This window comes from Oncorhynchus keta, chromosome 1 (genome assembly GCF_023373465.1).
Source record: "Oncorhynchus keta strain PuntledgeMale-10-30-2019 chromosome 1, Oket_V2, whole genome shotgun sequence".
Classification (NCBI taxonomy): Eukaryota; Metazoa; Chordata; class Actinopteri; order Salmoniformes; family Salmonidae; genus Oncorhynchus; species Oncorhynchus keta.
Genome location: NC_068421.1, coordinates 96,835,001 through 96,854,777, shown reverse-complemented (window position 1 = coordinate 96,854,777; position 19,777 = coordinate 96,835,001). Strand labels below are relative to the sequence as shown.

The 19,777-nt window shown below is 46.4% G+C and overlaps 1 protein-coding gene across 3 annotated transcripts in view; it reads right to left on the bottom strand.

The window, feature by feature from the left end:
• The window catches only part of oca2 (oculocutaneous albinism II), a 369,117-nt gene that overhangs the window by 216,714 nt on the left and 132,626 nt on the right, over positions 1-19,777 (bottom strand). For all 3 annotated transcript variants that reach the window (XM_052467917.1, XM_052467907.1, XM_052467911.1), the window contains exons 7-9: positions 16,355-16,512; positions 13,690-13,772; positions 3,012-3,165 (exon numbers count right to left, since the gene is read on the bottom strand). In XM_052467917.1, coding sequence (XP_052323877.1) covers positions 3,012-3,165; positions 13,690-13,772; positions 16,355-16,512 — 395 coding nt within the window. The remainder of the gene's footprint in view (positions 1-3,011; positions 3,166-13,689; positions 13,773-16,354; positions 16,513-19,777) is intronic.

Sequence of the window (19,777 nt, the reverse complement as noted above, 5' to 3'; positions counted from 1 at the left end):
GGAAATTGAAAAAAAAGGCCGGATCCTTAAGAGGTTTTAATTGACTTGCCTAGTTTAATAAAGGCTAAATAAACCATCCAAAGTGTAATTCATAACTTCACTTCGCTCAAAGGGATATTCAATGTCTGTTTTTTTTTATTTTTACCCATCTACCAATAGGTGCCCTTCTTTGTGAGACATTGGAAAACCTCCCTGGTCTTTGTGGTTGAAATTCACTGCTCGACTGAGGAAAACCTCCCTGGTCTTTGTGGTTGAAATTCACTGCTCGACTGAGGAAAACCTCCCTGGTCTTTGTGGTTGAAATTCACTGCTCGACTGAGGAAAACCTCCCTGGTCTTTGTGGTTGAAATTCACTGCTCGACTGAGGGACAAGATAAGTGTATGTGGGGAACAGAGATGAGGGGGTCATTCAGAAATCACGTTAAACACCATTATTACACACAGAGTGAGTCTATGCAACTTATTATGAGACTTGTTAAGCACATCTTTACTCCTGAACTTATTTATGCTTGCTATAACAAAGGTGTTGAATATTTATTGACTCAAGAGATTTCAGCTTTTCATTTTTGTATATTTTGTTGAAAATTCCACATTGAAATTATGAGGTGACACAAAATCTCAATTTAATCCATTTTAAGTTCAGGCTGTAACAAGGGGAGGGAAAACTTTCCTAAGGAACTGTGTGCTGAACATACAGTAAAATAAACCATGTGAGACGCAGCACACTACTCTCTCTCTCTACCTCTACACCTCTCTGTCTCTCTCTTTACATCTACATGTATCTGTCTCTCTGTCTCTCTCTCTACCTCTACACCTCTGTCTGTCTCTCTGCCTCTCTCTCTACCTCTACACCTCTCTGTCTCTGTCTCTCTCTTTACATCTACATGTCTCTGTCTCTCTACCTCTCTCTCTACCTCTACACCTCTCTGTCTCTGTCTCTCTACCTCTACACCTCTCTGTCTCTGTCTCTCTGTCTCTCTCTCTACCTCTACACCTCTACACCTCTCTGTCTCTGTCTCTCTACCTCTACACCTCTCTGTCTCTGTCTCTCTGTCTCTCTCTCTACCTCTACACCTCTCTGTCTCTCTGCCTCTCTCTCTACCTCTACACCTTTCTGTCTCTCTCTCTACCTCTACACCTCTCTGTCTCTGCCTCTCTCTCTACCTCTACACCTCTCTGTCTCTCTGCCTCTCTCTTTACCTCTACACCTCTCTGTCTCTGTCTCTCTACCTCTCTCTCTACCTCTACACCTCTCTGTCTCTGTCTCTCTCTTTACATCTACATGTCTCTGTCTCTCTGCCTCTCTCTCTACCTCTACACCTCTCTGTCTCTCTGCCTCTCTCTCTACCTCTACACCTCTCTGTCTCTCTGCCTCTCTCTCTCTCCCTCTACACCTCTCTGTCTCTCTGCCTCTCTCTCTCTCCCTCTACACCTCTCTGTCTCTCTGCCTCTCTCTCCCTCTACACCTCTCTGTCTCTCTGCCTCTCTCTCTACCTCTACACCTCTCTGTCTCTCTGCCTCTCTCTCTCTCTACCTCTACACCTCTCTGTCTCTCTGCCTCTCTCTCTCTCTCCCTCTACACCTCTCTGTCTCTTTGCCTCTCTCTCTACCTCTACACCTCTCTGTCTCTCTGCCTCTCTCTCTACCTCTACACCTCTCTGTCTCTGTCTCTCTGTCTCTCTCTCTACCTCTACACCTCTCTGTCTCTCTCTCTCTCTCCCTCTACACCTCTCTGTCTCTCTGCCTCTCTCTCTACCTCTACACCTCTCTGTCTCTGCCTCTCTCTCTCTCTCCCTCTACACCTCTCTGTCTCTCTGCCTCTCTCTCTCTCTACCTCTACACCTCTCTGTCTCTCTGCCTCTCTCTCTACCTCTACACCTCTCTGTCTCTGTCTCTCTGCCTCTCTCTCTACCTCTACACCTCTCTGTCTCTCTGCCTCTCTCTCTACCTCTACACCTCTCTGTCTCTGTCTCTCTCTCTACACCTCTCTGTCTCTGTCTCTACACCTCTCTGTCTCTCTCTCTACCTCTACACCTCTCTGTCTCTCTGCCTCTCTCTTTACCTCTACACCTCTCTGTCTCTGTCTCTCTACCTCTCTCTCTACCTCTACACCTCTCTGTCTCTGTCTCTCTCTCTCTACCTCTACACCTCTCTGTCTCCTGCCTCTCTCTCTCTCTACCTCTACACCTCTCTGTTTCCTGCCTCTCTCTCTACCTCTACACCTCTCTGTCTCTCTGCCTCTCTCTCTACCTCTACACCTCTCTGTCTCTGTCTCTCTCTTTACATCTACATGTCTCTGTCTCTCTACCTCTCTCTCTACCTCTACACCTCTCTGTCTCCTGCCTCTCTCTCTCTCTCTCTCTCTCTCTACCTCTACACCTCTCTGTCTCTGTCTCTCTGCCTCTCTCTCTGTGTCTCTCCTCTCTCTCTCTCTCTCTCTCTCTCTCTCTCTCTCTCTCTCTCTCTCTCTCTCTCTCTCTCTCTCTCTCTCTCTCTCTCTCTCTCTCTCTCTCTCTCTCTCTCTCTCTCTCTCTCTCTCTCTCTCTCTCAAATCAATCAAATCAAATCAAATGTGCTGTACAGAAACCCCAAACAGCAAGCAATGCAGGTGTAGAAGCACGGTGGCTAGGAAAAACTCCCTAGAAAGGCCAAAACCTAGGAAGAAACCTAGAGAGGAACCAGGCTATGTGGGGTGGCCAGTCCTCTTCTGGCTGTGCCGGGTGGAGATTAGAAACCTAGAGAGGAACCAGGCTATGTGGGGTGGCCAGTCCTCTTCTGGCTGTGCCGGGTGGAGATTAGAAACCTAGAGAGGAACCAGGCTATGTGGGGTGGCCAGTCCTCTTCTGGCTGTGCCAGTCTTTCAGTCTCTCGGTCTCTCCCTCTGTGTCTCTGTCTCTCTCTCTCTCCCTCTGTGTCTCTCTCTCTATCTCTCTCTCTCTCTGTCTCTCTCTCTCTCTCTATTTCTCTCTCTCTCACTCACTCACTCACTCGCTCTCTTTCTCTCTCTTTACCTCGAAGATGATGAGGACGTAAACTCCCCCCAGGATGACTGCAGCAATGACCACCTGCCTTTCCCTGGTGACGTAGAGCGACTGGTGGGTCATGGAGAGAGGGACCATGGTGTTGTCCTGGACGAACGCCTGCACCGTAATGATGATGGGGTCACTATGGAGACAGACAGGGAGTCATGGAGACAATGCCATTGTTGGTTGCTGATCATTGCTAGACGGACATTTTCAAGTCTTGCCATAGATTTTCAAGCCGATTAAGTAAAAACTGTAACTAGGCCACTTAGAAAATGTAAATGTCGTCTTGGTAGGAAACTCCAGTATATATTTGGCCTTGTGTTTTAGGTTATTGCCCTGAAATGTGAATTTGTCTGTTGGAAAGCAGACAACCCGGTTATCCTCTAGGAATTTTCCTGTACTATTCTGTTCCTAAAAACTCCCTAGTCTTTGCCGATGACAAGCATACCCATAACATGATGCAGCCACCACCACGTTTGAAAATATGTAGAGTGGTACTCAGTGATGTGTTGGATATGCCCCAAACATAACACTTTGTATTCAGGACATAGAGATAATTTCTTTTCCACATGTTTTACCTTAGTGCCTTGTTGCAAACAGGAAGCATGTTTTGAAATATTTTTATTCTGTACAGGCTTCCTTCTTTTCACTCTGTCAATTAGTTTAGTATTGTGGAATAACTACAATGTTGTTGATCCATCCTCAGTTCTCTCCTGTCACAACCATTGAACTCTATCACTGTTTTAAAGTCACCATTGGCCTCATGGTGAAATCCCTGAGCGGTTTCCTTCCTCTCCAGCAACTGAGTTTGGAAGGACGCCTGTGATTGGGTGTATTGATACACCATCCAAAGTGTAACTAATAACTTCACGATCAAAGGGATATTCCGTCTGCTTTTTTTTTTAACCATCTACCAATAGGTGGCCTTCTTTGCAAGGCATTGTAAAACCTCCCTGGTCTTTGCAATTGAATCTGTGTTTAAAATTCACTACACAACTGAGGGATCTTACAGATAATTGTATGTGTGGGGTACAGAGATGAGGGACCTTACAGATAATTGTATCCGTGGGGTACAGAGATGAGGGACCTTACAGATAATTGTATCCGTGGGGTACAGAGATGAGGGACCTTACAGATAATTGTATGTGTGGGGTACAGAGATGAGGGACCTAACAGATAATTGTATGTGTGGGGTACAGAGATGAGGGACCTTACAGATAATTGTATCCGTGGGGTACAGAGATGAGGGACCTTACAGATAATTGTATGTGTGGGGGTACAGAGATGAGGGACCTTACAGATAATTGTATGTGTGGGGTACAGAGATGAGGGACCTTACAGATAATTGTATCCGTGGGGTACAGAGATGAGGGACCTTACAGATAATTGTATCCGTGGGGTACAGAGATGAGGGACCTTACAGATAATTGTATCCGTGGGGTACAGAGATGAGGGACCTTACAGATAATTGTATGTGTGGGGTACAGAGATGAGGGACCTTACAGATAATTGTATCCGTGGGGTACAGAGATGAGGGACCTTACAGATAATTGTATCCGTGGGGTACAGAGATGAGGGACCTTACAGATAATTGTATGTGTGGGGTACAGAGATGAGGGACCTTACAGATAATTGTATCCGTGGGGTACAGAGATGAGGGACCTTACAGATAATTGTATCCGTGGGGTACAGAGATGAGGGACCTTACAGATAATTGTATGTGTGGGGTACAGAGATGAGGTACCTTACAGATAATTGTATCCGTGGGGTACAGAGATGAGGGACCTTACAGATAATTGTATCCGTGGGGTACAGAGATGAGGGACCTTACAGATAATTGTATGTGTGGGGTACAGAGATGAGGGACCTTACAGATAATTGTATGTGTGGGGTACAGAGATGAGGGACCTTACAGATAATTGTATGTGTGGGGTACAGAGATGAGGGACCTTACAGATAATTGTATCTGTGGGGTACAGAGATGAGGGACCTTACAGATAATTGTATCCGTGGGGTATAGAGATGAGGGACCTAACAGATAATTGTATCCGTGGGGTACAGAGATGAGGGACCTTACAGATAATTGTATCCGTGGGGTACAGAGATGAGGGACCTTACAGATAATTGTATCCGTGGGGTACAGAGATGAGGGACCTTACAGATAATTGTATCTGTGGGGTACAGAGATGAGGTACCTTACAGATAATTGTATCCGTGGGGTACAGAGATGAGGGACCTTACAGATAATTGTATCCGTGGGGTACAGAGATGAGGTAGTCATTCAAAAACCATGTTAAACACACAGAGTCTATGCATCTTATTATGAGACTTGTTAAGCACATTTTTACTCCTGAACTTATTTAGGCCATAAGCAAAAGGGTTGAAAACTTATTGGCTCAAAACATTTAAGCTTTCCTTTTTAATTAATTTATTGAAAAATTCTACAAACATAATTCCAAATTTAAATTATGGGGGTGACACAAAATCTCAAATGAACCCATTTTAACACATCAGAATGTGGGAAAAGTAATGTAGTGTGAATACTTTATGACGGAACTGTAAATTATTCACTAAATCACATTAAATAATAATAATCTTCAGTAATTATTGTATCATAGCAAAATAAATGACTAGGGCTTTACAATGATAGGGAACATTTTCAAAAAATATCGTGGTTAAGTCCCACGTCTGCATAGAGGGACATGTCAAAAGACTTATAAAATCATATTAAAAGAAATCTGACTATTTGAATTCTACATGTGATCAATATGAATCATTAATCAATATAAGTAATATGATCAAAAAGATCCCCATCAAAATATGTCAGTTTAAGATGGGCTGAGTCTCAATCCACCACATCCCCCTCCGTCAGCCTTCCACACCTGTGGTGGGAGGTGGCTGAGCTGATGGGCCAGGTTCTGTCAGCCTTCCACACCTGTGGTGGGAGGTGGCTGAGCTGATGGGCCAGGTTCTGTCAGCCTTCCACACCTGTGGTGGGAGGTGGCTGAGCTGATGGGCCAGGTTCTGTCAGCCTTCCACACCTGTGGTGGGAGGTGGCTGAGCTGATGGGCCAGGTTCTGTCAGCCTTCCACACCTGTGGTGGGAGGTGGCTGAGCTGATGGGCCAGGTTCTGTCAGCCTTCCACACCTGTGGTGGGAGGTGGCTGAGCTGATGGGCCAGGTTCTGTCAGCCTTCCACACCTGTGGTGGGAGGTGCCTGAGCTGATGTGCCAGGTTCTGTCTGTAGCGTCCTGAACCGGGACTCATCAGAAGTCATAGCGATGATGGGCCAGGTTCTGTCTGTAGGGTCCTGAACAGGGACGCGTCAGAAGTCATAGCGATGATGGGCCAAGTTATGTCTGTAGGGTCCTGAACCGGGACGCGTCAGAAGTCATAGCGATGATGGGCCAAGTTATGTCTGTAGGGTCCTGAACCGGGACGCGTCAGAAGTCATAGCGATGATGGGCCAGGTTCTGTCTGTAGCGTCCAAACTGTTTGAACTAATATGACTCCACTATGGAAAGGGGAGACGCTCTACGACCCCCGCAAGTGTAATGGGACAGAACTACTGTACCCATACAGGACAATCAGACAAAACTACTGTACCCATACAGGACAATCAGACTGAACTACTGTACCCATACAGGACAATCAGACTGAACTACTGTACCCATACAGGACAATCAGACTGAACTACTGTACCCATACAGGACAATCAGACTGAACTACTGTACCCATACAGGACCATCAGACTGAACTACTGTACCCATACAGGACAATCAGACTGAACTACTGTACCCATACAGGACAATCAGACTGAACTACTGTACCCATACAGGACAATCAGACTGAACTACTGTACCCATACAGGACAATCAGACTGAACTACTGTACCCATACAGGACCATCAGACTGAACTACTGTACCCATACAGGACCATCAGACTGAACTACTGTACCCATACAGGACCGTCAGACTGAACTACTGTACCCATACAGGACCATCAGACTGAACTACTGTACCCATACAGGACAATCAGACTGAACTACTGTACCCATACAGGACAATCAGACTGAACTACTGTACCCATACAGGACCATCAGACTGAACTACTGTACCCATACAGGACAATCAGACTGAACTACTGTACCCATACAGGACAATCAGACTGAACTACTGTACCCATACAGGACCATCAGACTGAACTACTGTATCAGAGACTGAACTACTGTACCCATACAGGACCATCAGACTGAACTACTGTACCCATACAGGACCATCAGACTGAACTACTGTACCCATACAGGACCATCAGACTGAACTACTGTACCCATACAGGACCATCAGACTGAACTACTGTACCCATACAGGACCATCAGAACTGAACTACTGTACCCCATACAGGACCATCAGACTGAACTACTGTACCCATACAGGACCATCAGACTGAACTACTGTACCCATACAGGACCATCAGACTGAACTACTGTACCCATACAGGACCATCAGACTGAACTACTGTACCCATACAGGACCATCAGACTGAACTACTGTACCCATACAGGACCATCAGACTGAACTACTGTACCCATACAGGACCATCAGACTGAACTACTGTACCCATACAGGACAATCAGACTGAACTACTGTACCCATACAGGACAATCAGACTGAACTACTGTACCCATACAGGACAATCAGACTGAACTACTGTACCCATACAGGACAATCAGACTGAACTACTGTACCCATACAGGACAATCAGACTGAACTACTGTACCCATACAGGACCATCAGACTGAACTACTGTACCCATACAGGACCATCAGACTGAACTACTGTACCCATACAGGACCATGTACCCATAGGACTGAACTACTGTACCCATACAGGACCATCAGACTGAACTACTGTACCCATACAGGACCATCAGACTGAACTACTGTACCCATACAGGACCATCAGACTGAACTACTGTACCCATACAGGACCATCAGACTGAACTACTGTACCCATACAGGACCATCAGACTGAACTACTGTACCCATACAGGACCATCAGACTGAACTACTGTACCCATACAGGACCTACTCAGGACTGAACTACTGTACCCATACAGGACCATCAGACTGAACTACTGTACCCATACAGGACCATCAGACTGAACTACTGTACCCATACAGGACCATCAGACTGAACTACTGTACCCATACAGGACCATCAGACTGAACTACTGTACCCATACAGGACAATCAGACTGAACTACTGTACCCATACAGGACCATCAGACTGAACTACTGTACCCATACAGGACCATCAGACTGAACTACTGTACCCATACAGGACCATCAGACTGAACTACTGTACCCATACAGGACCATCAGACTGAACTACTGTACCCATACAGGACCATCAGACTGAACTACTGTACCCATACAGGACCATCAGACTGAACTACTGTACCCATACAGGACCATCAGACTGAACTACTGTACCCATACAGGACCATCAGACTGAACTACTGTACCCATACAGGACCATCAGACTGAACTACTGTACCCATACAGGACCATCAGACTGAACTACTGTACCCATACAGGACCATCAGACTGAACTACTGTACCCATACAGGACCATCAGACTGAACTACTGTACCCATACAGGACCATCAGACTGAACTACTGTACCCATACAGGACCATCAGACTGAACTACTGTACCCATACAGGACCATCAGACTGAACTACTGTACCCATACAGGACCATCAGACTGAACTACTGTACCCATACAGGACAATCAGACTGAACTACTGACCCATGGACCATCTGAACTACTGTACCCATACAGGACCATCAGACTGAACTACTGTACCCATACAGGACCATCAGACTGAACTACTGTACCCATACAGGACCATCAGACTGAACTACTGTACCCAGGACCATCAGACTGAACTACTGTACCCATACAGACTGACTGAACTACTGTACCCATACAGGACCATCAGACTGAACTACTGTACCCATACAGGACCATCAGACTGAACTACTGTACCCATACAGGACCATCAGACTGAACTACTGTACCCATACAGGACCATCAGACTGAACTACTGGACAGGACAATCAGACTGAACTACTGTACCCATACAGGACCATCAGACTGAACTACTGTACCCATACAGGACAATCAGACTGAACTACTGTACCCATACAGGGCCATCAGACTGAACTACATCAGGACCATCAGACTGAACTACTGTACCCATACAGGACCATCAGACTGAACTACTGTACCCATACAGGACCATCAGACTGAACTACTGTACCCATACAGGACCATCAGACTGAACTACTGTACCCATACAGGACCATCAGACTGAACTACTGTACCCATACAGGACCATCAGACTGAACTACTGTACCCATACAGGACCATCAGACTGAACTACTGTACCCATACAGGACAATCAGACTGAACTACTGTACCCATACAGGACCATCAGACTGAACTACTGTACCCATACAGGACCATCAGACTGAACTACTGTACCCATACAGGACAATCAGACTGAACTACTGTACCCATACAGGACCATCAGACTGAACTACTGTACCCATACAGGACCATCAGACTGAACTACTGTACCCATACAGGACCATCAGACTGAACTACTGTACCCATACAGGACCATCAGACTGAACTACTGTACCCATACAGGACCATCAGACTGAACTACTGTACCCATACAGGACCATCAGACTGAACTACTGTACCCATACAGGACCATCAGACTGAACTACTGTACCCATACAGGACCATCAGACTGAACTACTGTACCCATACAGGACCATCAGACTGAACTACTGTACCCATACAGGACCATCAGACTGAACTACTGTACCCATACAGGACCATCAGACTGAACTACTGTACCCATACAGGACCATCAGACTGAACTACTGTACCCATACAGGACCATCAGACTGAACTACTGTACCCATACAGGACCATCAGACTGAACTACTGTACCCATACAGGACCACCATCTAGACTGAACCATCAGACTGAACTACCCATACAGGACCATCAGACTGAACTACTGTACCCATACAGGACCATCAGACTGAACTACTGTACCCATACAGAACTACTGACCACCATCAGACTGAACTACTGTACCCATACAGGACCATCAGACTGAACTACTGTACCCATACAGGACCATCAGACTGAACTACTGTACCCATACAGGACCATCAGACTGAACTACTGTACCCATACAGGACCATCAGACTGAACTACTGTACCCATACAGGACCATCAGACTGAACTACTGTACCCATACAGGACCATCAGACTACTGAACTCAGACTGAACTACCCCATACAGGACCATCAGACTGAACTACTGTACCCATACAGGACAATCAGACTGAACTACTGTACCCATACAGGACCATCAGACTGAACTACTGTACCCATACAGGACAATCAGACTGAACTACTGTACCCATACAGGACCATCAGACTGAACTACTGTACCCATACAGGACAATCAGACTGAACTACTGTACCCATACAGGACCATCAGACTGAACTACTGTACCCATACACAATCAGGACAATCAGACTGAACTACTGTACCCATACAGGACCATCAGACTGAACTACTGTACCCATACAGGACCATCAGACTGAACTACTGTACCCATACAGGACCATCAGACTGAACTACTGTACCCATACAGGACCATCAGACTGAACTACTGTACCCATACAGGACCATCAGACTGAACTACTGTACCCATACAGGACAATCAGACTGAACTACTGTACCCATACAGGACCATCAGACTGAACTACTGTACCCATACAGGACATCAGACTGAACTACTGGCCCATACAGGACCATCAGACTGAACTACTGTACCCATACAGGACCATCAGACTGAACTACTGTACCCATACAGGACAATCAGACTGAACTACTGTACCCATACAGGACCATCAGACTGAACTACTGTACCCATACAGGACCATCAGACTGAACTACTGTACCCATACAGGACCATCAGACTGAACTACTGTACCCATACAGGACCATCAGACTGAACTACTGTACCAATACAGGACAATCAGACTGAACTACTGTACCCATACAGGACCATCAGAACTACTGTAACTACTGAACTACCCCATACAGGACCATCAGACTGAACTACTGTACCCATACAGGACCATCAGACTGAACTACTGTACCCATACAGGACCATCAGACTGAACTACTGTACCCATACAGGACCATCAGACTGAACTACTGTACCCATACAGGACCATCAGACTGAACTACTGTACCCATACAGGACCATCAGACTGAACTACTGTACCCATACAGGACCATCAGACTGAACTACTGTACCCATACAGGACCATCAGACTGAACTACTGTACCCATACAGGACCATCAGACTGAACTACTGTACCCATACAGGACCATCAGACTGAACTACTGTACCCATACAGGACCATCAGACTGAACTACTGTACCCATACAGGACCATCAGACTGAACTACTGTACTACAGGACCATCAGACTGAACTACTGGACCATCAGGACCATCAGAAACTACTGTACCCATACAGGACCATCAGACTGAACTACTGTACCCATACAGGACCATCAGACTGAACTACTGTACCCATACAGGACAATCAGACTGAACTACTGTACCCATACAGGACCATCAGACTGAACTACTGTACCCATACAGGACAATCAGACTGAACTACTGTACCCATACAGGACCATCAGACTGAACTACTGTACCCATACAGGACCATCAGACTGAACTACTGTACCCATACAGGACCATCAGACTGATCTACTGTACCCATACAGGACCATCAGACTGAACTACTGTACCCATACAGGACCATCAGACTGAACTACTGTACCCATACAGGACCATCAGACTGAACTACTGTACCCATACAGGACAATCAGACTGAACTACTGTACCCATACAGGACCATCAGACTGAACTACTGTACCCATACAGGACCATCAGACTGAACTACTGTACCCATACAGGACCATCAGACTGAACTACTGTACCCATACAGGACCATCAGACTGAACTACTGTACCCATACAGGACCATCAGACTGAACTACTGTACCCATACAGGACCATCAGACTGAACTACTGTACCCATACAGGACCATCAGACTGAACTACTGTACCCATACAGGACCATCAGACTGAACTACTGTACCCATACAGGACCATCAGACTGAACTACTGTACCCATACAGGACCATCAGACTGAACTACTGTACCCATACAGGACAATCAGACTGAACTACTGTACCCATACAGGACAATCAGACTGAACTACTGTACCCATACAGGACAATCAGACTGAACTACTGTACCCATACAGGACAATCAGACTGAACTACTGTACCCATACAGGACCCCATACAGGACAATCAGACTGAACTACTGTACCCATACAGGACCATCAGACTGAACTACTGTACCCATACAGGACCATCAGACTGAACTACTGTACCCATACAGGACAATCAGACTGAACTACTGTACCCATACAGGACCATCAGACTGAACTACTGTACCCATACAGGACCATCAGACTGAACTACTGTACCCATACAGGACCATCAGACTGAACTACTGTACCCATACAGGACCATCAGACTGAACTACTGTACCCATACAGGACCATCAGACTGAACTACTGTACCCATACAGGACCATCAGACTGATCTACTGTACCCATACAGGACCATCAGACTGAACTACTGTACCCATACAGGACCATCAGACTGAACTACTGTACCCATACAGGACCATCAGACTGAACTACTGTACCCATACAGGACCATCAGACTGAACTACTGTACCCATACAGGACAATCAGACTGAACTACTGTACCCATACAGGACAATCAGACTGAACTACTGTACCCATACAGGACAATCAGACTGAACTACTGTACCCATACAGGACAATCAGACTGAACTACTGTACCCATACAGGACCCCATACAGGACAATCAGACTGAACTACTGTACCCATACAGGACCATCAGACTGAACTACTGTACCCATACAGGACCATCAGACTGAACTACTGTACCCATACAGGACAATCAGACTGAACTACTGAGAACAAGCTAATGGTACTATAACAGTACTGGACATGCAGGAATGTGCATGTCAAATATGTATAAATGTATTTATAATAAATCAAATCAAATGTATTTATAAAGCCCTTCGTACATCAGCTGATATCTCAAAGTGCTGTACAGAAACCCAGCCTAAAACCCCAAACAGCAAGCAATGCAGGTGTAGAAGCACGGTGGCTAGGAAAAACTCCCTAGAAAGGCCAGAACCTAGGAAGAAACCTAGAGAGGAACCAGGCTATGAGGGGTGGCCAGTCCTCTTCTGGCTGTGCCGGGTGGGGATTATAACAGAACATGGCCAAGATGTTCAAATTTTCATAGATGACCAGCAGGGTCAGATAATAATAATCACAGTGGTTGTTGAGGGTGCAGCAAGTCAGCACCTCAGGAGTACATGTCAGTTGGCTTTTCATAGCCCATCAAGTCCAGTACAGGAATGATTTGGGGACGTACCTGCTCAACATCTCAAATGTTTTAGTTGTTATAACCTGGTCACTCCGTTCAGAATGCAGACCTATGGTCCAGTTATAGATCACCTGTTGAAAAGGACAAACACAGATGGTATTACAATCCGATTGGTACCGCTGTAAAACACAGGCTAGATCCCAAATGGCACCCTATTCCCTTTGAAGTGCACTACTTTTGACCCATAGGGCTCTGGTCTAAAGTAGTGCACTATATACGGAATAGGGCTCTGGTCTATAGTAGTGCACTATATAGGGAATAGGGCTCTGGTCTAAAGTAGTGCACTATATAGGGAATAGGGCTCTGGTCTATAGTAGTGCACTATATAGGGAATAGGGCTCTGGTCTATAGTAGTGCACTATATAGGGAATAGGGCTCTGGTCTAAAGTAGTGCACTATATAGGGAATAGGGCTCTGGTCTAAAGTAGTGCACTATATAGGGAATAGGGCTCTGGTCTAAATTAGTGCACTATATAGGGAATAGGGCTCTGGTCTAAAGTAGTGCACTATATAGGGAATAGGGCTCTGGTCTAAAGTAGTGCACTATATAGGGAATAGGGCTCTGGTCTAAAGTAGTGCACTATATAGGGAATAGGGCTCTGGTCTAAAGTAGTGCACTATATAGGGAATAGGGCTCTGGTCTAAAGTAGTGCACTATATAGGGAATAGGGCTCTGGTCTATAGTAGTGCACTATATAGGGAATAGGGCTCTGGTCTATAGTAGTGCACTATATAGGGAATAGGGCTCTGGTCTAAAGTAGTGCACTATATAGGGAATAGGGCTCTGGTCTAAAGTAGTGCACTATATAGGGAATAGGGTTCTGGTCTAAAGTAGTGCACTATATAGGGATTAGGGCTCTGGTCTATAGTAGTGCACTATTAGGGAATAGGGCTCTGGTCTATAGTAGTGCACTATATAGGGAATAGGGCTCTGGTCTAAAGTAGTGCACTATATAGGGAATAGGGCTCTGGTCTATAGTAGTACCACTATATAGGGAATAGGCCTCTGGTCTAAAGTAGTACCACTATATAGGTAATAGGGTTCTGGTCTAAAGTAGTGCACTATATAGGGAATAGGGCTCTGGTCTAAAGTAGTGCACTATATAGGGAATAGGGCTCTGGTCTAAAGTAGTGCACTATATAGGGAATAGGGCTCTGGTCTAAAGTAGTGCACTATATAGGGAATAGGGCTCTGGTCTAAAGTAGTGCACTATATAGGGAATAGGGCTCTGGTCTAAAGTAGTGCACTATATAGGGAATAGGGCTCTGGTCTAAAGTAGTGCACTATATAGGGAATAGGGCTCTGGTCTATAGTAGTGCACTATATAGGGAATAGGGCTCTAGTTTAAAGTAGTTTACTATATAGGGAATAGGGCTCTGGTCTATAGTAGTGCACTATATAGGGAATAGGCCTCTGGTCTAAAGTAGTGCACTATATAGGGAATAGGGCTCTGGTCTAAAGTAGTGCACTATATAGGGAATAGGACTCTGGTCTAAAGTAGTGCACTATATAGGGAATAGGGCTCTGGTCTAAAGTAGTGCACTATATAGGGAATAGGTCTCTGGTCTAAAGTAGTGCACTATATAGGGAATAGGGTTCTGGTCTATAGTAGTGCACTATTAGGGAATAGGGCTCTGGTCTAAAGTAGTGCACTATATAGGAATAGGGCTCTGGTCTAAAGTAGTGCACTATATAGGGAATAGGACTCTGGTCTAAAGTAGTGCACTATATAGGGAATAGGGCTCTGGTCTATAGTAGTACCACTATATAGGGAATAGGGCTCTGGTCTAAAGTAGTGCACTATATAGGGAATACGGCTCTGGTCTAAAGTAGTGTACTACGTAGGGAATAGGGCTCTGGTCTATAGTAGTGCACTATAGGGAATAGGGCTCTGGTCTAAAGTAGTACACTATATAGGGAATAGGGCTCTGGTCTATAGTAGTACCACTATATAGGGAATAGGCCTCTGGTCTAAAGTAGTGCACTATATAGGAATAGGACTCTGGTCTAAAGTAGTGCACTATATAGGGAATAGGGCTCTGGTCTATAGTAGTGCACTATATAGGGAATAGGGCTCTGGTCTATAGTAGAGCACTATATAGGGAATAGGGCTCTGGTCTAAAGTAGTGCACTATATAGGGAATAGGGCTCTGGTCTATAGTAGTGCACTATATAGGGAATAGGGCTCTGGTCTAAAGTAGTGCACTATATAGGGAATAGGGCTCTGGTCTAAAGTAGTGCACTATATAGGGAATAGGGCTCTGGTCTAAAGTAGTGCACTATATAGGGAATAGGGCTCTGGTCTAAAGTAGTGCACTATATAGGGAATAGGGCTCTGGTCTATAGTAGTGCACTATATAGGGAATAGGGCTCTGGTCTATAGTAGTGCACTATATAGGGAATTGGGTCTGGTCTAAAGTAGTGCACTATATAGGGAATAAGGCTCTGGTCTAAAGTAGTGCACTATATAGGGAATAGGGCTCTGGTCTATAGTAGTGCACTATATAGGGAATTGGGTCTGGTCTAAAGTAGTGCACTATATAGGGAATTGGGCTCTGGTCTATAGTAGTGCACTATATAGGGAATAGGGTTCCATTTGGGACTTCAAACTGCATTCAGAAACAGAGGTGGAATGTGGGTGGAGACTCTTACCGTCTGGACCCGCCTTCTCCGTGGCCCCGCCTCTTCAGTCTGCTCCACCTGAATAAGGATGTACTCCTCATTGGTCAGATCCACCATGCCACTCACGAAAGGCCCGCCCACCTGCAGCTTCAGCAAGGCGTTGTCACGGAAATCGGTCAGGTTCAAAGCTATTGGGCAGCAGGCGGTCAAGGAAAATGACTAGGATTTAGTTTTTTATCCAATCTTTATTTAACCTGGAACTCTTTCATAAGGGGAAACCTGACATATCAACAGATTAGTAGAAGATGATGTCATCTTTTTGTCCTTTTGAAGCTTGATGTGGACGCCTGGTTTAGTTGAATAGCTGTGAATCTTTGTGATTTAAAGTGTTTCTGCCGTCTCCTTTTAAAGGCGTAGTTAACCCAATTATACTGAATATGTCATGTTCCCAATCAGAGCCTTCCACTGAGATATTCTACTGCACTGGTCCCTACATCATTCTACCTGACCACCACTGGTCCCTACATCATTCTACCTGACCACCACTGGTCCCTACATCATTCTACCTGACCACCACTGGTCCCTACATCATTCTACCTGACCTGCACTGGTCCCTACATCATTCTACCTGACCTGCACTGGTCCCTACATCATTCTACCTGACCTGCACTGGTCCCTACATCATTCTACCTGACCACCACTGGTCCCTACATCATTCTATCTGACCTGCACTGGTCCCTACATCATTCTACCTGACCTGCACTGGTCCCTACATCATTCTACCTGACCTGCACTGGTCCCTACATCATTCTACCTGACCTGCACTGGTCCCTACATCATTCTACCTGACCTGCACTGGTCCCTACATCATTCTACCTGACCACCACTGGTCCCTACATCATTCTACCTGACCACCACTGGTCCCTACATCATTCTACCTGACCACCACTGGTCCCTACATCATTCTACCTGACCTGCACTGGTCCCTACATCATTCTACCTGACCTGCACTGGTCCCTACATCATTCTACCTGACCACCACTGGTCCCTACATCATTCTACCTGACCTGCACTGGTCCCTACATCATTCTACCTGACCACCACTGGTCCCTACATCATTCTACCTGACCACCACTGGTCCCTACATCATTCTACCTGACCTGCACTGGTCCCTACATCATTCTACCTGACCACCACTGGTCCCTACATCATTCTACCTGACCACCACTGGTCCCTACATCATTCTACCTGACCACCACTGGTCCCTACATCATTCTACCTGACCACCACTGGTCCCTACATCATTCTACCTGACCACCACTGGTCCCTACATCATTCTACCTGACCTGCACTGGTCCCTACATCATTCTACCTGACCTGCACTGGTCCCTACATCATTCTACCTGACCACCACTGGTCCCTACATCATTCTACCTGACCTGCACTGGTCCCTACATCATTCTACCTGACCTGCACTGGTCCCTACATCATTCTACCTGACCTGCACTGGTCCCTACATCATTCTACCTGACCTGCACTGGTCCCTACATCATTCTACCTGACCTGCACTGGTCCCTACATCATTCTACCTGACCACCACTGGTCCCTACATCATTCTACCTGACCACCACTGGTCCCTACATCATTCTACCTGACCACCACTGGTCCCTACATCATTCTACCTGACCTGCACTGGTCCCTACATCATTCTACCTGACCTGCACTGGTCCCTACATCATTCTACCTGACCACCACTGGTCCCTACATCATTCTACCTGACCACCACTGGTCCCTACATCATTCTACCTGACCACCACTGGTCCCTACATCATTCTACCTGACCACCACTGGTCCCTACATCATTCTACCTGACCTGCACTGGTCCCTACATCATTCTACCTGACCACCACTGGTCCCTACATCATTCTACCTGACCACCACTGGTCCCTACATCATTCTACCTGACCACCACTGGTCCCTACATCATTCTACCTGACCACCACTGGTCCCTACATCATTCTACCTGACCTGCACTGGTCCCTACATCATTCTACCTGACCACCACTGGTCCCTACATCATTCTACCTGACCACCACTGGTCCCTACATCATTCTACCTGACCACCACTGGTCCCTACATCATTCTGCCTGACCACCACTGGTCCCTACATCATTCTACCTGACCTGCACTGGTCCCTACATCATTCTACCTGACCACCACTGGTCCCTACATCATTCTACCTGACCTGCACTGGTCCCTACATCATTCTACCTGACCACCACTGGTCCCTACATCATTCTACCTGACCACCACTGGTCCCTACATCATTCTACCTGACCACCACTGGTCCCTACATCATTCTACCTGACCTGCACTGGTCCCTACATCATTCTACCTGACCACCACTGGTCCCTACATCATTCTGCCTGACCACCACTGGTCCCTACATCATTCTGCCTGACCACCACTGGTCCCTACATCATTCTACCTGACCACCACTGGTCCCTACATCATTCTACCTGACCACCACTGGTCCCTACATCATTCTACCTGACCTGCACTGGTCCCTACATCATTCTACCTGACCACCACTGGTCCCTACATCATTCTACCTGACCTGCACTGGTCCCTACATCATTCTACCTGACCACCACTGGTCCCTACATCATTCTACCTGACCACCACTGGTCCCTACATCATTCTACCTGACCACCACTGGTCCCTACATCATTCTACCTGACCACCACTGGTCCCTACATCATTCTACCTGACCTGCACTGGTCCCTACATCATTCTGCCTGACCACCACTGGTCCCTACATCATTCTACCTGACCACCACTGGTCCCTACATCATTCTACCTGACCACCACTGGTCCCTACATCATTCTACCTGACCTGCACTGGTCCCTACATCATTCTACCTGACCTGCACTGGTCCCTACATCATTCTACCTGACCTGCACTGAATGGTCCCCATCACTAATGGCTACAATATAGGTCAGTGTCCAGCCAGTCATGACCTCTACACTACAGTATAGGTCACAGTGTCCAGCCAGTCAGGACCTCTACACTACAGTATAGGTCACAGTGTCCAGCCAGTCAGGACCTCTACACTACAGTATAGGTCACAGTGTCCAGCCAGTCAGGACCTCTACACTACAGTATAGGTCACAGTGTCCAGCCAGTCAGGACCTCTACACCACAGTATAGGTCACAGTGTCCAGCCAATCAGGACCTCTACATTACAGTATAGGTCACAGTGTCCAGCCGATCAGGACCTCTAAACTACAGTATAGGTCACAGTGTCCAGCCAGTCAGGGCCTCTACACTACAGTATAGGTCACAGTGTCCAGCCAATCAGGACCTCTACACTACAGTACAGGTCACAGTGTCCAGCCAATCAGGACCTCTACACTACAGTACAGGTCACAGTGTCCAGCCAATCAGGACCT